The 20,986-nt window shown below is 50.3% G+C and overlaps 8 protein-coding genes across 8 annotated transcripts; 5 read left to right on the top strand and 3 right to left on the bottom strand.

Annotated features, from left to right (window-relative positions):
* Positions 1-1,426: 1,426 nt before the first annotated feature.
* On the top strand, positions 1,427-1,933 carry YALI1_E27339g (uncharacterized protein; the record flags this gene model as incomplete). The annotated part of the gene is made up of 1 exon (XM_504298.3): positions 1,427-1,933. The coding sequence occupies one exon, from the start codon at positions 1,427-1,429 to the stop codon at positions 1,931-1,933; it is 507 nt and encodes a 168-aa protein (XP_504298.1).
* A 1,316-nt stretch (positions 1,934-3,249) lies between these two features.
* YALI1_E27367g (uncharacterized protein) lies at positions 3,250-4,245 on the bottom strand (the record flags this gene model as incomplete). The annotated part of the gene is made up of 1 exon (XM_504299.3): positions 3,250-4,245. One exon carries the CDS (start codon positions 4,243-4,245, stop codon positions 3,250-3,252), a length of 996 nt encoding a protein of 331 aa, XP_504299.2.
* A 1,661-nt stretch (positions 4,246-5,906) lies between these two features.
* YALI1_E27383g (uncharacterized protein) lies at positions 5,907-7,094 on the top strand (the record flags this gene model as incomplete). The annotated part of the gene is made up of 1 exon (XM_504300.2): positions 5,907-7,094. The coding sequence occupies one exon, from the start codon at positions 5,907-5,909 to the stop codon at positions 7,092-7,094; it is 1,188 nt and encodes a 395-aa protein (XP_504300.2).
* A 1,110-nt stretch (positions 7,095-8,204) lies between these two features.
* Positions 8,205-9,305, top strand: YALI1_E27406g (uncharacterized protein; the record flags this gene model as incomplete). Its single annotated transcript, XM_504301.2, has 1 exon — positions 8,205-9,305. The coding sequence occupies one exon, from the start codon at positions 8,205-8,207 to the stop codon at positions 9,303-9,305; it is 1,101 nt and encodes a 366-aa protein (XP_504301.1).
* A 2,303-nt stretch (positions 9,306-11,608) lies between these two features.
* On the top strand, positions 11,609-14,054 carry YALI1_E27441g (uncharacterized protein; the record flags this gene model as incomplete). The annotated part of the gene is made up of 2 exons (XM_504302.3): positions 11,609-11,753; positions 12,391-14,054. 2 exons carry the CDS (start codon positions 11,609-11,611, stop codon positions 14,052-14,054), a joined length of 1,809 nt encoding a protein of 602 aa, XP_504302.3.
* A 430-nt stretch (positions 14,055-14,484) lies between these two features.
* Positions 14,485-14,925, top strand: YALI1_E27469g (uncharacterized protein; the record flags this gene model as incomplete). The annotated part of the gene is made up of 2 exons (XM_068283092.1): positions 14,485-14,507; positions 14,562-14,925. The coding sequence occupies 2 exons, from the start codon at positions 14,485-14,487 to the stop codon at positions 14,923-14,925; spliced, it is 387 nt and encodes a 128-aa protein (XP_068139193.1).
* An 895-nt stretch (positions 14,926-15,820) lies between these two features.
* YALI1_E27504g (uncharacterized protein) lies at positions 15,821-17,944 on the bottom strand (the record flags this gene model as incomplete). The annotated part of the gene is made up of 1 exon (XM_504305.2): positions 15,821-17,944. One exon carries the CDS (start codon positions 17,942-17,944, stop codon positions 15,821-15,823), a length of 2,124 nt encoding a protein of 707 aa, XP_504305.1.
* A 976-nt stretch (positions 17,945-18,920) lies between these two features.
* YALI1_E27532g (uncharacterized protein) lies at positions 18,921-20,726 on the bottom strand (the record flags this gene model as incomplete). Its single annotated transcript, XM_504306.2, has 1 exon — positions 18,921-20,726. One exon carries the CDS (start codon positions 20,724-20,726, stop codon positions 18,921-18,923), a length of 1,806 nt encoding a protein of 601 aa, XP_504306.2.
* Positions 20,727-20,986: the final 260 nt, after the last annotated feature.

A 20,986-nucleotide genomic window follows, 5' to 3' on the forward strand; every position in this document is an offset into this window, starting at 1 on the left:
AGGCAACAGCAGACACTCAATCAGAGCCGGCCCAGCGTCTCCTCCAACTGGTCATGAGGTCACATTGTCGGCTGGCAAGGTCGCAGCGGTTGCAAACACATTGCTCATAGACTTGCTCGTGTTCCACATCCGCCCATCCCATGACTCAGACAAACCCCATCTATATAACCTCCACTCCTTGTGCTTACCATCTGCTTACCGAGAAGCTAATAACCAATCCCCCCTGGCCCTGCTGCGAGTCAGAAGCCGTGGTTCCGGGTAGTATGTGCGCAAAGCAACTGAGGGATGATGGAGTCGTATTGTGCAGTGAGCGAGTATCGCGGGTCGACAGCTCTCGTTTGTTTGTTTGGATCGACCAGTTTGCCCGACTCCCGTTCAAGTCAAACATGAACCCCCTATTGTGCCCCTCAATAAATGAAGCGCTATAATAGTCCGCATCTGGACGGGCTACTCTTGATCAACAGGGATACCTATGAGACATGGGGACGAAGCCGTGACCTGAGCGTTTGTGGGGAGATGAGTAATAGATTAACGCTCTGCAAGAGATAGACATGTGACCATGTGGACAATAGTCGGATATCACCAGTATAGCTACAAACCTACTACTTGTACTTCCTGTGCACTATCCGTACCTCCGCCCTGACTGTGGACACGAACAAATCCTCAGACAACTGAGGCGACATGAGGGTTGGCTGTAAGGTCTGAAGGCCGAAACACTTTATTTGGTTGGATTTTCCGTTTCAAATGGCGCCCTGTAACAAAAGTAATTACTCTCCAATTATTTCAGTCCAAACCTGGCTAAAGGTCAGGTACGAATACAGCCAGAGACTCTCTTGTGTCAAGGTGTCCTGCAAGTCAGGTTCTGGAAGAGTACCAAGCTGCCAATAATTAGCCAATAATTAGTGGATCTGGCTGTTTTTTTTTTTTTTTTTTTTTTTTTTTTTTTTTTTTCACTTATTTTAATTTTTTTTATTATTACCTTAATTATCCACCAATAATAATGATAAAATACTAGCATATATAATTTTGGGTTAGGTGGACCCAACGGTCCGCACAAGCCCTTTATCACGACCCTTGGGAGAAATGAATATACGCATATTATCGGCTGAATTCTATTGGAAAATCGAACAAAAATACGTAAAATAAGAAAATCAGAAAATCAGAAAATCAGAAAATCAGAAAATCAGGAAATCAGAAAATCAGAAAATCAGAAAATCAGAACTTCAGAAAGTGGAAAAGAACATCTCGAAAGTAATTTTTCATATTAATAAAGCCGTACAGACTGACCTTCAGAGCCGTTCCCAGATATAAGTACAAACCACTCCTTCAAACCCTAAATAAACTATGCTTACTCAGCTTGTAAAAACTTAGCTGGTACACCTCCACGCGAGATCACCATCGAATCAATACTCAAACATCACACAAAATGAGCCGAATCGCCGTGAGACATTTCAGCGTGGCTCGACGAGTCATGTCCAAGCCCACGCTCGGCGACTCCTTCGACTCGCTCGTCTCCCAGGCTCTCAACGATGAGACCAAAAAGCCCGAGACCGGCGCCCAGCAGAAAAACTCTTCGCGAGACCTGCTAAACCGACTGGGCGCTCTGTCCAACGACTCCAAGCGTCTGCAGGGTCTGATGAACCCCCACAACATGCGAGATCGACTTCACACCCAGTTCCAGTCCATTCCCCACACTGGTATGGCACAGCGATCGTGCGTCGATGTCAAGGAGGGAGGCGTCCAGACTGCCATGAAGCGTCTGGCGGGCGCTACCTCGTCGCATGTCAAGCCCCACTGGTTCCGACAGAAGCACTACGAGCGGCCCTGTAAGAAGGCCTGGCGAATTAAGACCGAGCGGTCCCAGCGAAAGTTCGACGCCGGTGTGAACGCCATCTTCTACCAGATCCGACGGGCCAAGCAGCGAGGTTATTAGTTTGTATATAGTAAGAATGTAAATATCAATAAGCAGGAACCCGGAAGAGATTGGATTGTAGCGCAGGCTGAGGAGAACAGCATAGGCCTATGATCGGTTGATGTGCGAATACTTGTACTTGTACTCCTCCGTTTAGTATAGATCGGACCTGATCCAAGAGTGTGTTGGAGTCTGACAACAACTGGTATATCTTCAGTTCAAATTTCAATCGCTCATTAGTCTTAGATCAACACTGACAGCTGCTTGCTATGGCACCACCACTGAACAGTTATCAGAGATACCACACCTCATCGTTTCAACAAAAGTCCGCACTCATAGAGCTAATAGCTGCTATAAACCAAATAGAAACCTTCACGGGACAGCTTCTCGAAAGAGTCCACATTCGTAGCTACTCTCTTCTTCAGTTCCTATAGATCCCCCTTCTAGATGTAAGTGGTCATAAAAACAGAAGAAAAAAACTTGTACGGAAACGAGAGTGACTTGAAAGGTTTGCTCGTTAACACCTTCACATCAACTGAAAGATATAATCACATTCAATACCCTACAATATGTCTTCCCAGCGAGTATCTCAAACTCCTCATCCGAGACCGCTACTTGTCTGCAGTTCTCAAAGTGGGTAAAATAACAGCCCAGACAACAACTGGACTTCTGTTTACGAAATATACAACTAAAACATCATGGTTACCCTCTCACAACCAACTCATCTCTTTGTATTCAAGTTTTACCCCGAAATCTCTCACTCAGTCTATCCCCGCAACTTGTCAGGGTTGTATCCGAAGCAATACGGGACATCAGAGAACAAAAACTTGATCAATTAGATGACATAGAAAAAATACTACACATTTTATCCTTTTTTTCCCTCTCTCATCTTCTCCCTGATCCAGTTCTTGATATCGACAGCTACATAAAAGTATCCACACACTTAAATACACGATTATGCACTTATAACGCCGATACATATCTCGAGATTACCTGATCAAACTAACTACAACAAACAAGAACAATACCACGATGATTAGTCAGCTTCTACCACCCCAAAAAATACGTCCACCTAATCACTATCGTACATCAGTCCATCATCAATCTGCTAATCTACAATCAAAACCTTAATCAAACGATATATAAACGGTTTAAAATAAGGTTTGAAAATACCGGGGGTGATCATATGCCGAATCTCAGTGAAATTACAAGTAGAGCTATTTTCTCGCTTTTTCGTCTTCTTTCTCATCAAATGCATTACTCCAAATGTACATAACCGATCCGATCCGTTTTCCGTTCCGTTTAATAATAAAATGTTCCGTATCCTTAATGGGTTGTTAGCCCCAGACCGTGGTGGTCGACATTCCAAGAGAACTCTTCTTGGGCCACGGTCGCTGGGAAGATGCAAGGGTGTCCGGCTTGGTTCCGATGGGCGCAAACACGGACGGGGGCGACGTTTTCTCCTTGTCGTTGTTGTCTGTAGTGGTAGTGGTAGTGGCGGTGGGGGTGTTGGCATTGTTGCAGCTGGTGGTGTCGTTTTTGCTGCTGCTGCCGATTCCGAGCCCGGCAAAAGGGTCAAAGGTGAAGGAGATGGGCGAGGAGGTGGCCGAGGACTCGAACGGTTTCTTGTCGAACGACTTGCTGCCAAAGTCCTCCCTGTCGTCTATCTCGTCCAGCTCCAGCGACATGTCTCCGAGTCCCTTGATGGCCGAGTCCACCTCGTCAAAGTCGTTCACATCTCTGTCTCCGCGGGGTCGCTGGGTCTTAGTGAATGGTCCCGGGGTCGGCTGCAGCACGGGTGTCATTGACGAGGTGGCCACGAGAGCCGGCGACGTCATGGAGCCCACAGATCCCACCGATCCGAGCCGAGAATGGCCCTGGAAGCTGTACGACTGCGATCGGTAGGCCTGAGGCGCAGGGTGGGAGTGGGAAGGGATCTGGATCGACTGCGGCGGCTGTGCGACTGGAATGGGGGCCGCAGAGTTGGTCAGGCTCACGTGAGGGACGTTGTTGGGCGGGACCTGGCTGCCCAGCTGGGGGCTGTAGTAGTAGTTCTTTCTGTGCTGCTGGGGTTGCTGAGGAACGTACTGCTGCTGCTGCTGGTGCGAAGCCACTCCCTTGTCGTAGTAGTACTGGGTCTGGGGGCTCTTTCTGTACTTGGACTGGGGGTTGGTCTGCTGGTAGCGTCCATAGCTGTGGTTGTTGTGGTTGTGGTTGTTGCTGTGCTGGTTGTACAGCTGGCCGCTCTTGACCAGGTTTTCGATGGCCCGGTCTACCTGCTCGAACTGGTGACAGAAGGGATAGTAGTCGCAGGGGCGTTCTATGGTGGTCATGGCGAGTGTATGAGTCTTGTGCGCAGTTGAGAGCGAAGAATCAACACACCCAAATGTGTGCGGTCATGCATTAAAATCTTATTCGAGCGGAGGACCAGAGAGAGAGGAGACAAACCCAGTTGTGCCGGTTGGAGAACGTGGATGTTGCTGTCTGTTGCTTGCAACTGATTCAGGTTGTTTTATTTTTATTATTCGACTCGAATATTCTTGGATCCGACCCCTTTCATATATCTACAGAACCCCGTTTGTGTCACCACTTCACCCCCACTTGTTCCATCTGTTTCCACTAACATACACACTATTACTTGGATAAAATAAATAGCCGCACCTTGGACGAAAACCGAATTTTCCAACCAATATCCGATTATAAAAATTAATAAAAATTAATAATTAATAATTAAAATAAACAGGTTTTTGAGAAAACACGGTAACCGGCTTTTACAAAATTTACTTAATTTCGAACATTTCTCCATACACTCAGTGACAAGTACACTATGTGCAACGTACCAGTCTCTATACACTCATAGTTCGTTCGGGATGAGTGTTTAATCACATATTCTGGTGAAACACAACTGTGTTCGGATACGGTGTTCAGGGGGAGAGAAAGCAGAATGCACAATACGTAGAGCCCTGTCAATCCGGATCTTTCGAAATATCGTACAAACTCCTGGTGTGTAATTACAAATCGTGTACCCGTACCACATCATATGGTCCAATAAGACTACTCACACATTTCCAAAAGTGCCAGTATGAGCAGCGAATGTACTCGTACAAGTACTGACTCGTACACCGGACATACCATGCACCCACATTCTATCGACAACATTCCGGGAAGGTAATCGAGGAATGAATGACGACAATCAACCTGATTTGGTCCTTCCAGCTGATATTTATATTCTATAAATATATATATATAATATATATATATACTCACCCCCTCGTCACGTTAGTGCCCCGCTTGTGACAATAGCGTGCACTACCCCCAGATGAGGTGGGGGACTCTTATCTGCCTGTTGTATATCGCCGTATTTCTTGCTTGTTATTCTCTCATTAATTCTCTCACTAATTTGACAATTAATCGGTATTATCTGTCTGGAGTAGTTTAGGCTTCCAGGCACCGGGCTTTTGACGGGCCCAACGGCCGCTTAACTGCTTGGCATAATTATTTGACAGCTCCACACAAGGGAAAGAAGCCCCCCAAAAAGCCTTGGTTTCGACCGGTCAAATCGGACTCGCCCTCCTCCCGCAAACATAAACCGCCTTAAGTCCGCATATTCCAAAGTAGCGCATCTCCCTCTTGGGAATGAGTCGTTGCGCCTATATTGGACAGAGTTGGCCCAAATGGTCCCAGTTGGGCGCAGTCTCCCCTAACTCGGGCAAGGCTATATCGGAGCTAAAAGACCAATGTCAACAAGAGGTTTTGTCCTACAGCCGAGAAGGTCTTAGGAGATGGTGTGCTCGAGCAGAGCACAGCGGAGGGCGCTCGGACTTTGCGCCGCGGGCCCGAAACCGCCCGATAGAGGTCTGTATGTCGCGGTAGCGCGCCACGATAAACCCCTCAAGTGCGGTACCTACTTCTGCACTGTACGGATTCGCACATGATGTAGAGTTTGACAAAGGGTATAGACGTTCTGTGAGGTGCAAGACTCATTCACCTCCTCATGTCCAACTACAATTACGGAGACGCCCAAAACCCCTACGGGGACCCCTACGGAGGCGAGGGCCACGCGCCCCACAACCCCTACGAGCAGCCCGACGCTGCCAACTCGTACGAGCTCGAGGCGGTGGGCGCCAACCCTTATGGCGAGTCGCGAGACTCCGTGCTGGACGGCCCCAGCTCCACCAACGTTGCTGGCACCCAGGGCCGAGGTAACCGGGCCCTGAACGAGCCCGCCCATCCCGTCGAGAGTTCCCACTACGAGCGAGACTCCACCTACGGAGTTGCGCCCCAGACCACCGACTACAGCGCCGCCCCTCCTGCTGCCCAGTCTGCTCCGGCTACCAAGCCCTCCATGGTGGCTGCGGCCGGCGGAGGCTCGTCGTCGGCTCGAAAGCCCTACAAGGGCGGTAACGACATGGGCGCCTTCTTCGAGGAGGTGGACGACATCAAAAAGTCGCTGCTGCAGTACGACGAAAACATCGACACCATCGAGACGCTGCACAAGAGATCTCTCAACGAGATTTCCGAGGAGCAGGGCTCGTACACGCAGGACCAGATCCAGAGCCTGTCCAACGAGTCCATGTCTCTGTCACAGTCGCTCAAGGACCGCATCAAGAACCTGCAAAAGTACTCGTCCGGCGACTCCACCAAAAAGACCCAGGCCGAAAACCTCAAGCGTCAGTTCATGAGCTCCATCCAGCGATACCAGACCGTGGAGGCCACCTACCGACAAAAGTACCGGGAGCAGGCCGAGCGACAGTACCGTATTGTGCAGCCCGAGGCGACCGACGCCCAGGTCAAGGCCGCCATTGACGATGCCCAGGGCGAGCAGATCTTCTCACAGGCCCTCATGACCTCCAACCGACGAGGAGAGGCCCAGACGGCGCTGTCCGAGGTGCAGAACCGACACCGGGAGATCCAGAAGATCGAGCAGACCATGGCCGAGCTGGCCCAGCTCTTCCACGACATGGAGATTCTGGTGGCCGAGCAGGAGGCCCCCGTGCAGCATATCGACAACCAGACACAGGCCGTGCAGACAGACATCGAGCAGGGTCTGGGACACACCAACAAGGCCGTCATCAAGGCCCGAGCCCTGCGAAAGAAAAAGTGGTGGTGTCTGCTCATCGTCATCTGTATCCTGGGTATTTCTTTGGGTGTGGGTCTGGGTGTGGGTCTCAACAACAACTAGTTTTGCACCCGCTTCTTTTTCGTACTATCTTGTACACTATCACTAATTAATTGTATCTTATGGCTTGGAATGTCACCTCCCGTACAAGTACTCGCACCAATATATTGTAGAGCAACTGACGGTGGAAAATGGGTTGATCCTCCCAAAAAAACAAAGATAAACAATGATCGACAACGTTACAGGGCTAGATGAGTTAATACCGAATGGGTTGTAGGTGCGCTATCGACCTGGAGACTTTGAAAATGAATCAGAAATGTCCTCAGTTACACAAACTCCAACTGTTTCACGTGTATTTCCTCGTTCCTGCTCTCAAACATGGGTCTGTCTCAGCAGCATGCCATTTCGGTACAGTCTCAGACATAACACTATAGGTTGCTGAGCAACAAGACATCTGACTGAGATAGTACACGGGGATATATTTGTATCGATGCCGTCAAGACAGCAGTAGTAGTTGTACAGCAATCTGATGATGAATCGCGTTCATATGGGTGGTTAGGTAACTTGTAGTTCTTAGTCACTTGTAGCTAGTCGGAGCCCACTCAGACATGATCCGGGGGTGTTTCCCGGGTGAAACATTACCTTACCTTACCTTGTATTCTTACTCTACTTGAGCAAACATTTTTAGTCATTGATTGTGTCGGTTTATTTTTTTTTCGCAATTTTTTTCAATCTTCCAATTTTTCAATTTTCCAATTTTTCAATTTCCCGATTTCCCAATTTCCTCAAAAAAATATATATTAATATATCAGATAATAAAATTCCAATTTAACCTTCAATATATCAGCCCCCAAAATAGAGTGCCCCCAATATGCCCCAAAAATACTTTACAATCTAAACAGTGAGCAAACGTCCATCTTTTCAGCTTCAATATAAATAACAAATATATATATATATATATATATATAAAAATTCCACCCGATGACACTAGTTTTAAAATGTATAATTTCTATTTTCGCGCACCAGGCTCTCTTTTTTTATTATATATTTAGATATATTTTCCATACACCCTCCCACCCCCACTAGTCATAACCTTTCACAAAGTTTATGTTTTTGTGCATCAACATCAGTGTGCCAAAAAAAATCGCTGACGCTGAACATCACTACTGAGCCATGTCTAGCGTGTTTGGAAGCGCAAGAACTACTTCGGGTTTCGGCGGCCTGACCCAAACGTCCTCGGCCGGCACGGTCCAGGATATGGCCAATGACCCCACTCTAGCCAATCCGCCGGAGGACTCTGTGTCCGACATTTGCTTCTCTCCACAGGCCGAGTTTCTGTCGGTGGCGTCGTGGGACAAAAAGGTGCGCATCTACGAGGTGTCTCCGCAGGGCCAGTCAAGGGGAGTGGCTCTCTACGACCACCAGGCGCCAGTGCTGTCCACCCACTGGTCTTTGGACGGAACCAAGGTGGCGTCTGGAGGCTGTGATAACGCCGTGAGGGTGTTTGACATGCAATCGCAACAGGCGCAGCAGGTCGGCCAGCACGAGTCGTCCGTCCGATGCGTGCGATTCGTCGCCGCTGGACCTTCAGACACACCTATTCTGGCATCCGCAGGATGGGACAAGAAGCTGCACTACTGGGACCTGCGAACTCCCAACCCCGTGTCCACCATTGCGCTGCCCGAGCGGGCGTACTCCATGGACACGTCCAAGCAGCTGCTTGTTGTGGCGACCGCTGAGCGACACATTCTGGCCATCAACCTCAGCAACCCCGGAGCCGTGGCCAAGACGCTGCAGTCGTCTCTCAAGTTCCAGACCCGTGTGGTCTCCTGCTGGCCCGCCGGCGACGGCTTTGCCGTGGGCTCTATCGAGGGCCGATGCGGCATTCAGTACGTGGACGACACACAGGCTAAGAACAAGAACTTCTCGTTCAAGTGCCACCGACAGACCCCCAACCCGTCAAAGAACGAGGTCGACATCTACGCCGTCAACGCCATCTCGTTCCATCCTCAGGAGGGTACTTTCTGCACGGCCGGTGCAGATGGATCGCTCACCTTCTGGGACAAGGACTCCCGCCACAGACTCAAGGGCTACCCACAACTAGGATGCACCATTCCCGCCACAGCCTTCAACCGCGACGGCTCTATATTCGCGTACGCACAGTCGTACGACTGGAGCAAGGGCCACTCATATAACAACAAGGACATCCCCCACACGGTGCGGTTCCACCAGACAAAGGCCGAGGAGGTTAAGGCCAAGCCCAAGCGAAGATAGAGAGATATATACTCTTAAGCCACCATACAGGGTGGACCATCCAGCAATCATCCAGTTGGTTGTTTTGGATGAGAAGTGGAATTCAGGAGGGTACAAATACGAATACAAGTAATGCATAAGAATTGATTTACGGGGACAAGTCGTTAGAAGACTTACACAGGTACGTTAGTTTTGGAGCGTCTAACTCCACCATACTGAATACCGACCTAGAGCCGTGACATGTTTCACTCAACAATTGTACGTACTGTACTACAAGTAGTACATACTTGTAGTTTGCGACAGACATATCCGAGAGTCTGGACTACAAGGGGCGGGTAGCTAATTGTAGTTAGCGGCGTGTCTCAGACTTGTCCGGAACATTGTTTTTCCGAGATGAAACGATTTCAGCAGTTCGACGAGTGTTCAGACTTGTTGATGCAGTTGTGACTTGTTATATTTCTTCTATTGCTGTTCTCGAGTGTATCCAGACATGTCCTATACGATCTATAGCCCTTCTACGTAGGACTCCAAAAGAACGATCTGGTCTGTCGGTCCGGCAAGCTCGAATAACTCCATGTCTGTCTCACTTCTTTGTAATTCTGGAAATAGCGGGGTCGTAAACCCTTGCAGAACTACCACTATACTTCGTAGAGTACTACGAGCTAGTCTCTTCGGCCATAGCTCATAACTTTGCTCTTATGGCCGGTACTGTAGTAGCAACAGTAATAACTCAGAACAATAGCTATAGTTCGGGCCATGTTCGGTTGAACAGCTCCAATCATTATTTCGTCTTAATCCGACCTCCATCATCTTCCGACCTCCATCGTCTTGGTCCGACCTCCGCCATATGCGTGTTTGCATCATAGGCGGCTGTTCGTACTTTTGCACAGTTACGGAGTCTACAAAGGACAAGATTTCTCAAGCTGTACGGCAGAGCCAGACTCGGCCCATTGCAGTCCACCCCTGGTGACAAAAAACCTCCGTGGAGCGAGAAACTGTGGGGTTTTCAGGCAGGGCATTTTGAGGGATATAGTTGTGGGGAGACGGGATGAGGGTTTATCCTGCTGCATTAATAAGCCGTCTGGCAAGTCGTAGACTGGACCAACTAGCGCCCATGCCGTCTGGACCGGCTATCTCTCGCCCGATAAACGGCTACGGACTATAACTCTAGTGTAAATGTAAGCTCCATGTGGACTCTCAACGTTGGGTGGATCCAGCCGCTACAATGTTCCGGGGGGATAGTTTAGTGATCCAGGAGTAACATGCGGGGCTGCGGACTTTGCAGATGTGGCCAGTATTAGTAGACGATGTGAGACAGGAGCTATTTCGGGCGTTTGTACTGTACTGAGAGTAGAGACTCACTCATGCTACAACTTGTATGGCTCATAGCTCTGTTAGCTATGCTCATTGTAGCACGAGTGGGTCTCCCCAACTACTGTACTGGTCTACACAAACACACCAGAGTCGTCAATCTGCACTCACGCGAGCAAAATTTTCATTTCATTTCGGTTGTTGGCTTTTTGCTTTTCATTATTCATGGTCTTAGCGTCTCTTCACGTACATTCCTAACGTAGGTTGTGGTGCGTCTGGTCACATCAGACCATGGTTTTGGGCAGCACGTAGTGGGACCAGCAAGCGGTGGGGCTCGGCCGGGAGTTGGTTAATCGAAAGCTGGGTCCCGGATCATTTGATTTCGGCCGAAAAACGGAAAATTCCCCTCCCCCTGGCACCTCGATTTAGCACCTCAAGATGCAGGCCAAGCCGCATGACAGCCGCGTTTTTCCGACGGATTAACTCGTCGGAGAGACTCGGACTGCGGGCAAGGTACATGAGTGTTAGGAAGAGCGACTAAAGGGTGTGACTAATGACGCGGGGAAGCGGTTGGAGACTCTACCGGGCCCAGGGTTCGGTCGCACGCCGTATAGCAACCGTATGAGACGGAGGCTTCCAACGCAGCCGGTTTTGTGGGGTCATTTGTGCGGGGAAGTTGCACTCTTTTGCCCACATGGTTTCGTCTCCCCGTCCGCACCGATTAAGAATAGAATCAAATTTTTTCCCCGGAGAAATTTTGTACTGCTAGTTTGAAGCCTAACCTTGAGGTACAGCGCTGACTGGGGTCATTGTCATTGCTACTGCACCTGTATGTGTCTAGACGCAAACAAAGCAAGTCGGAAGGGGCAGACGGAGAATAGTGGCAAATGAAATCAGTGGACCGAAGCGGTCTTGTCAGATGACGGTCAGATAGCTGGCTTCTCAAGGGTCTCGTCCGGTAGTTTGGGTGAGGGTTGACAAACCATGTGCTTCAGTGCTTCTTTGGTGACATCATGGCGAGGCTTTGTCTTTCTCAAACGGGCTCGATTCGAAGCCGGCGACGACTCTGGGCCGGGGTCGGAACAATAGCCGACTTTCACACTCCAGATCCGCCCCACATTTTCCATGCGTGCGCTTGCACAAAACGCTCTCATATGCGTATGTTGGGGAACATGACGCGCTTAGTTGCACGTCATAGAAGACGGCCTATAGCGTCTATAGTATGGCAAATGATGACGGGGACTTGACCGTCGCACCAAGAAAGCCGTCATCAACTCATACCACAACAGTGTGCCCCCCTCCACTTACCTCGGCCCACATGTCTTACCACTACTCCTTCCACATCCAGAGCTCACATGGTTATAGCACGGCACAAGCCCTCTAGGCCCCAAGGTTTGGAGCTGTGAAGCCCTCTTTTGGATTCGCATGCTTGACCAATGTAAACTTCCTCTGCCCCGCCACTCCTCGAACCATCTCGTCAACTCTCTGGTGGAGTTGGGACTCGCAGGACAAACATGCCCCTGACACACAATACAAGACCCTGACACAAGGCACAAGACCTGGGCCGTTACACCGGCCCACCGCCAAGCTCATCGCAACACAAAGACGCGCGCTGGAGTCGATGGGCTCTTGACAGGCTCCGGAAACTCAGCTGCCGCTCAGAGTTTAGTTGCGGCGAGAGTTGCAGAGTTGGAGTCTGTTTGAAAACGAAAAGTGCAAGGCCAACGAGCAGCAGTCTCTTGTTCCAAACACGGATCGGAGTAGCACCAAACACTTATAAATAACGCGTCCCCAGATTCCCCAGATTCTCTTTCCACTTTGTTCTCCACCAACTTCTTGTACACCTCTCAACTCACAATGTACAAGGTCCACAACCCCTACCTTACGGCGGCGGTAGCCACCATGGGCGGTATGCTCTTTGGTTTCGATATCTCGTCGGTTTCCGCCTTTGTCGGCGAAGACCAGTACATGCAGTACTTTGGTCACCCCACCTCCATCCAGCAGGGAGGTATCACAGCCTCCATGGCCGGCGGCTCCATGCTGTCGTGTTCGTTTGCCGGTTTCATTTCTGACCGAATCGGCCGAAAGCCCACTATCCAGATTGCTGCTGCCTGGTGGATAGTCGGCGCGGCCATTCAGTGCTCAGCCCAGAACATGGGCCAGCTGATTGCCGGCCGTGTCATCTCCGGTATTGGTATTGGTATTGGTTCTTCTCAGATTCCTGTCTTCATTTCCGAGCTGTCCCCCAAGAAGATTCGAGGTCGGCTGGTCGGCTGTTTCCAGTGGGCCGTCACCTGGGGTATTCTGATCATGTTCTACATCTCCTTTGGTTGCTCGTACATCAAGGGCCCTGCTTCTTTCCGTCTGGCCTGGGGTATCCAGATGATTCCCGGAGCCATGCTGGCGTTTGGAATGATGTTCCTGGACGAGTCGCCTCGATGGCTGGCATCCAAGGACCGTTGGGAAGAGGCCATCCAGATCATCCGATCTGTCAACGGCAACTACGGTACCGAGGAGGACATTCTTATGGAGATTGAAGACTTGCGAGAAGTGGTGCGAATCGACCACGAGTCCAAGACCGTCATGGTGTGGGATCTGTTCCGAAAGGACTCCATCAACCGAACCATGGTGGGTATCTGGGCCCAGATCTGGCAGCAGCTCACCGGAATGAACGTCATGATGTACTACGTGGTCATCATCTTCAAGATGGCCGGCTACTCCGGAAAGTCTTCTGTTCTTGTCTCCTCCTCTATCCAGTACATTATCAACGTGGTCATGACCATTCCTGCCCTGCTCTTCATTGATAAGATTGGACGACGACCTCTGCTCATTGTCGGATGTCTCTTCATGATGACCTGGCTGTTTGCCGTCGGAGGAATGCTCGGTGCTTACGGTACCCAGATGCCCGGAGGTCTGCCTGCCAACCCCGAAAAGAACATTGCTGCCGACCCCTACACCACCATCTTTATCGACGACAACCACAAGACTGCGCGAAAGGCCATCATTGCCTGCTGCTATCTGTTTGTGGCCTCGTTTGCGCCCACCTGGGGTCCCGGTATCTGGCTCTACTGTTCGGAAATCTTCCCCAACAAGCAGCGAGCTATGGCCAACTCCATCACCGCTGGAGCCAACTGGGCTTTCAACTTTGCTCTGGCCATGTTTGTGCCTACCGCCTTCAAGAACATCAACTGGAAGACGTACATCATCTTCGGTGTCTTCTGTGTCGTCATGTGCATCCACGTCTTCCTGCTCTTCCCCGAGACCAAGGGTAAGACTCTGGAGGAGATTGACATGATGTGGGACGCCAAGGTGCCTGCGTGGCGAACCGCCTCCTGGGTGCCCGACCACATGCCTTCTCGATACGCCGAGAAGGATCTGGACGAGAAGCCCATGGACGAGCTTGCTGAGGAGCCTTCTCACGAGGAGGACCCTCATCCTCAGTACACCGAGACTGTTTAATCAGTGGCTGATTATATATATTATTTAATGACTAATGATTGTTTCTGATTGAGCTGGGAGTAGATTATGTGTTTTATATATATATGTTATTTAATTTAATTTATTTAATAATTATATATTACCAAAAATTATTAGACCAACCCACTTTAACTTCTGTTTTGATCACCAAGATCAACACCTCTTAACTCAACCGGGGGACAAAGCCGTGTCAGCCTGAGACAGTCTCGTTGCTCAAGGTTAACATTGGTCTTGAACTGTAACACCATCTGACCGCACGAGCTACAAAGCCGCGAGTGATGTGAGTACGACGCTAAGACCGTGTCTGAGGTTCGAGGCAAGAAGCTGTTTCGCGAGGTGAGCCCCACATGGAAGATCAACCGACAGACGGATCGAAAGACCAGACATATGTCCGACAGACAGACACAGACAGATGACCGACCGACAGACACAGACATAATGTCCGACAGACAGACACAGAACAGATGAACGGACCGAACAGACACAGACACAGACACAGACACAGACACAAACACATCGTCCCCCCGCAAACAAGATTACTCTCACCGTCTGTTTTGGGTCAGTTTCGGTTCAGTTTCGGTCTTTGTTTCTATCCCTTTACATTCCGAGGTTAGAGGCTACTCTTACTACAGGAGCACCGACTCCTTCATTACAGCAAAAGTTTTGTCAACTCAGAGGGTCTAGGATCGACTCAAACGGATCCATTCGGCCCGTCTTTTTCACGTTACTGCAGTCCCACCCAGACTCACCTGCCCAACCACCTCCTGACGTCCACTTCCTGCTCCATGACGAACAACCTTGTCATGCAGCCTGGAGAAAAAGAACTGTTAATTCTATTTGTAAGGAGACGTGAGTCCATGTGCGTGAGCAACAAGAACAAGTGGTCACTTCGCAGTCGTATAGACGACTTTGCCCGACATCTATGGGTCACTTGTCAGTCTAAGCACATCTTACATGGACACACCTCAGTTCGGTCTTAGACGCGCCCCTTCATCGGAGCTAGAGACCGCGAACGTGACTAAGACATGTAGGACTCAGTCCAATGCGGGGCGACGGAGTATACTGGAAGCAACCTCAGCAGCTTGAAGTTGCTGTACAGACCAATTGCTGAACAGACGAGATTGCCGTTTATACCCAGGTCGAAAATGCATGGTTCTGGTGCTCTATTTGGCTGTTTCGCTCTGTTGGAGCAGTCTTGTCATCTTCACGATGATGATCGCCACTCACGAAAACCCCAAACCCCACTGATCTGCTCAAGGTGGATCAGCCCATCGTTGACAACGAGGATTGTATCAGTGCAGTGTACTCGTACAGGCTCGAGACATGCGTGTCTCTACGTGACCGGAAGTCGGCTGTTTAATGGATCCGGCACAGGGTTGCACACAGAAAGGTCCTTTTTCGCGACGCCATAGTTCATCTTGTCATAGTTGTTATGATCACGCTGGACTGGACAACCACCAGTAAAAGATAGGAGCAGCACCGAAGATTGACCAGCTGGAATCGCCCGGACCAATAGTACGAGTACATACTGTACAGAATTCTTTCTGAGATAGTCCTCACCAAACGGACCCGTTTCCTCATCAGCTTTGCTTCGACCCACTGGTACTCCCATCTATCTACAACTCTCCACTCCGGTCTCATTCATAGGGGAAACACCCCAGTTAGTATAGATATATTACACTAGTGCTAGAAGCATGCCGACAATATAATCTGTGTCGGCGCGATGTATGTACTGGCTCGTTCTTCAGTTAATCCGACAAAGTAAGATCAACGACCTCTACGACGGTCTTTTGGGGTCGAGGGCCGCGTCTGACGGCATTACTTCGGCCCAGAGGAGTGCCATTGCCATTGGCGTTGGGACTCACAGAAGTGGCCGCAGTGTCGGGGCTGGCTGAAGTGAGCTTGTTAGTATTTTTAGACGAAAAGATGCCCGACTCCCACGACGGCAGACCTAGGTCGTTGTGTGAGTACGTTTTCGGCAGCGTGGGCAGATTCCGCGGCGGCGACGTGCTATCGGAGCTGGAATCGTCCACCATGGTGATCACGTCCGGGTAAGCGGACGCGTCACCCAGTATGCCGCCGGTCCAGGGAGGCAGGGCAAAGTCGAGCGACGTTCGTCGGCGTTTGGGCTCGGGAATGGAAGATGTAGAATGCGTGCTTCCAGACCGTTCGGGCCGTGAGGAGGGAGATTGTTGGGGTTGCTCGGGTGAAGCCTGATTGGCTGTAGCAGGAAGCACAGGAAGAGGATGCTGGTATTGTTCAGGTGGTGGGAGCTCTAAAGGCGCGTGTGTGGCTGACGTGACTGACGTGGCAGCTGTGCTGCGAGATGTGTCTCCAAGACTGGATCGTGCACTTCCGTTGGAATGAGTACCGTTGGTCTGAGGTCTAGACGGTGTAGGAGAGGCAGTCGCAGGGGCGGCAGTAGAGTCATTTGCGTTGCTGCTGTTGTTGTTTCCATCGTCGTCATCGTCAGAGTCCAAGGACACAACCAACGGAGGATCAGGATGCCGCTTCTTCAACCAGTCAGGTTCAGGACTACTGGCTTCCCCATCACTATCGTCCTGAGGAATCTCGTACGAGCCATCTTTTAAGAGAGACACACTATCAGCCCCTTCCGGCGCATGGGCCAGAATCTCGCTCATAAAGTCATCCACGGCTAGAGACGCGTACGACATGGGGTCGTCACAAACGGGGCATCGCCACTGGGCGGCCTGATGCTGCATTTGCAAGAACGACCGGCCGTCAAAGCACTGCACGTGTTTGCAGAACACAGATCGAACAGGCACTTCCATTCGAGAGAAGGAGATCGGACATTTGAGCTTCAGGGGGTAATTGTCCACCACCACGTCTTCATCGCTGTAGAACGACCTAATAATCTCCAGCGGTTTATCCCGAAGAATGTGTCTGGTCTTGATGTCGTTGAGCACCTGCGTCATGGACTGTGCCTCCACAACATAGGCCCAAATTCCGTATCTGATTTCGGCACAATGCGAATAATAAGTCTCCAATCTCTGGGTTGCTTTTTGCGGTTTTATCAGGTCAGTCACGTCAGGCGGCACCGTAGTGCCTCGCTTGTTCTTCATACCCCGTGTGTTGGCCTCCACGGCCTTATCGTTGACCTTGAGCTGCAGAGCGATGGGAAACTCGCACGAGGCTGTTTTGGAGGTGCACTCCGGTTGCAGAATCTGCCCAAAAAGCCGAACGCCGTATTTCGGATAGATCGTGCCTTGTTTGCGTTGCTCGGCTTCCTCCTCGACGGCGCGGATGTAGTACTCGGGCAGCTTGAACTCCATGCGTGTGACTCTCTGTTCGGCTGATTTGGACAAGATCATTCCGGGTAGTAACGCCTCTTTGATCTTGTAGAATGGCGTATTGGAAAAGCTGAGTGGCGGCGGTAAGCTGACCACGAGGTCCGACTGCGGCGGCATGGTCTTCACCTTGGCAGCCACCGTTTGCGCTTGCGGTGGGCTGTAGAAGACCGTATTGTAAGGACCTCGATTAGTCGAGGCTGCCACGGGGCTGGCGGTTCCATTCAGTTCGCTCTTGATCAGATCGTACATGGTCGTTATCCGATGCGAGAACATGTCTGTAGTCGTCACTTGAGTCACGTAGTACATGAGCCGCTCCTTGAGCACTTGCTTGAGTCCGGTCGTGCCCAGGTTGAGGCTCTTCAGAACGCTCTTGAGCATGGGAACCGTCATTTTGCCCCGCGAAAGCACAGAAGAAATGTACGCATGCTTCTGCTTCACGTCCTCAGAAGCCCCCTGCAAATAATGAGGCGCCTCCATGGTGTTGATGTTGATGTTGGCGGCGGAGTAGGAAGACGGAGGAACCACAAAAGGACTAGGAGTCGACGGAATCTGATTGAACATGTGGGGTCCGCGGAAGCTCCGGGGGGTGGTGTGTCGCTCGAAAAGGCGCAGACGGTGACCTCGGTCACTAGAAAATGGTCGTGATCAAAAAAAAAAATTGATCACACACTCTCGAATGGACCATACCCACCTCTTAATCCCACCTCTATGCGTCTCATGCAGGTAGGGTAACCCTAAATTGGTCCAGGCTGAATTGACAACCGTATTTCGGACATAAACTTGTATGATACCATACAAAACTAATGTTAGAGTATTGCTCCCTGGCTCCATAGCTCCATTTTGATCTCCTCAAACCCCCCATTTCTCGTACCCATTCCAGTTACCCGGAAGTTGCTCCCAAACTGCCCGCGCGTCCCAAACTCGTCAATATTCCGAATACGGCAAAAATAACACCCCCCCGGGAAAACCATGGCCCTCAAAAATGGCCTCAATATTATCCTACGCCGCCACAAGCACTCAATTGCGTGGATTTCTAACAAAGTATTTCCCGTTAGACATAATCACGTGACACACCTTATTCATATTAAGGTTCAAGAAAAAGTTTTTGGTCCCAAACGGGTAATTTGGACAAGGGCTAAAATGTCACGTGGGGAGGGAATGTCAAATAAGGTTTTTAATATTAACGAACGAGGACATGTGGGATCAATTGTTTATGTTTGTTGGGAATTACTTGAACATTTTGTTGGGTATTTTATGGATTATTTTCCATCTACCAGATTGTGGTTTTTGTAAAATAATCAATAAAATCAAATCAAATCAATCCTTTTTTTTTTTTTTAATTATGATACAAGCACTTGAACATTTGATGTTCTCAAATTCGGTTTATATAAATATCCTGCTAGATAACAAGTTGTAAGCAGTGTGTTGGGGGCCAGACATGATTGTAAAAGTAAGTGGAGGAGAGATTACTGCAAGCACGTTCGCAGCGTCAGTTGATCCACATGATTCCTCAATAACGAGCTGGTGAAGCAGCTTGTTAGGTTCGTTTTTCCAAGAACGGAGCTCCGTTCCTGACAAGAACCTGCCTATCAAAAGTCTCATCGTAATCAGATACCTTTCTCTTCCAGCTGGTGATGGAATTCGCCTCAGTATCAATCTCAAACACCCGCATTCGTCGCACGTAACCACCATAGCCTCCGTATCCTCCCTCTCCTAGTCCTCCTCCGTAACAAAGCCACATGGGCGGAATGTCGTCCTTGTGAGCAGTGACATCATCCCACATACAAAAGTCATTGACATGATCGTGACCCACAGAGATGACGGACACTCCAATCTCTTCGAGCAGCTTGCGCACTCCCGAGTTGTGTTTGGGCGCGGCAGCTCCTTCTTTCCATTGTCCAATCATCTTCTTGCCACGGGCGTTTCTGTATTCAGTAGTAGGAATATGAAAGAAGGCCATTGACAGGTGGATGTGGGTGTACTTGTTCTGCAGAGGCTGCAGCTGCTTGTGTTCCTTTTCCAGCCACTCCAATTGCGACTCTCGCACCCAATCGTAGCCTGGAAACAGTTTCTGGTTGGGGTGTTTGGCATGGGTGTCGAGGAAGTAGAGTGTCACCGCGGGGTTGTCAGACTTGGGAGCCAGAACCTGAAGCCAGTAATTGCCTACTCCGTCCACATCCTCCGGGCCAGCTTGAGATAGAGAGTAAGGAAGGGACTCCATCAACGCCATCTGCTGGGCACGGTTCATGTTAGTCTCCTCGTGGTCATGGTTACCAAACACAGCCGCCCACGGTACCTTGCGGCGGATCAGAGGCGCCAAAACCTTAAGAAGAGCAGTTTCTGCGTCTGGAGCTGCACTTCCATAGATTTGATCACCTGTCAGAACTACCATATCCGGGTTTTCGCGGTCCAAAAACGCCTCAATATGCTGTAGAGACAGAGGATCCGCCTGGCAAGCGCCCTCGGGATCGGTATCAGCGGCCACGTGTTGCAGACACTTGCCAAAGCCGGTGGAGTAGTGCAAGTCTGCCAGTTGCATGATTTTGAACTTGGAGCCGTGGACCCGCAGACTCGGCTTCTTGACGCTCTCGGACGTTTCTCGCTGGAACGAAAGCCGGGGACGTAGATCCTTATGTGTACCCTTTTGCTTTGAGTCCAAAATGTACTCGTCTGAAAGTGTCCATCCAGGACGAGGGTCCACCGCATCAGGGCCGTACAGAACGGTCAGGCCGGTGATGGATTTCTGACTGAAGACGCCGAATTGGGCCCACATGTTGTCCTGGAGGTACTGCCAGCCCGTGGCCTTGAGTTGCAGCAATCTCTCTGTTCCAGGGGGCAGATCGAGCAGATCCAGCACCCGCTGAGGCACCTTGCCGTCGCCGTCGCTGAAGGCAATGTCCAGAACGGTCTGGTCTCCCTTCTGCAGGTCCTTCTGGGCCTTCTTCTGCACCATGAGAAACGATTTGTATTTCCACGAGTCGCCCAGATGAAGGTCCTTGTTGATCACCTCCCAGCCCTCGGGAAAAGAACACGTCGACACCCGCAGGCACCGCATCACAGACACCTCGGTGATCACCTGGCCCTCGTGGTACCTGTAGAGCAGAGCCCGCGCGGCCCCCGTGGACTGTTGCGCGACCCGGCTCATGCCAAAGTACTCGGCCACAAACAACACACAGCCAATGGCTAGTGTCAGTTGCAGCGCGAGCCGCAGCCATCGTTTCGGAAGGAGACTCATTGTGTGTTGTGTGAAGAACAAGTACGAGTACAAGTCGAACCGTGATGAGTTAGCTACAGGGGGGAGGGTGGCAGGGGCATCCCCGACGTATACTTGAACTCTAAGCATCTAGTTAGGTTAGGTTAAGTACGAAAGTATGAAAAGGTGTGTGTGGACATCTCGGGGGAGGAAGTGGACTAGATCGGTAGCTAGTATGTAGGAGTTTGGTCACGTGATAGTCACGTGATCAAATCGAAATTTCCACACCGTCAAACAAGGTTCAATTGATCGAGTTGAGTGGGTGTACAGTATTGGATCTGCTCTCTGCACTGCAAAGAACTCACCATGTGTTGGACCGAATGGCCTGGGTCACGTGACCAGGAAAAGTT

Source organism: Yarrowia lipolytica, chromosome 1E (assembly GCF_001761485.1).
Source record: "Yarrowia lipolytica chromosome 1E, complete sequence".
Taxonomy (NCBI): Eukaryota; Fungi; Ascomycota; class Dipodascomycetes; order Dipodascales; genus Yarrowia; species Yarrowia lipolytica.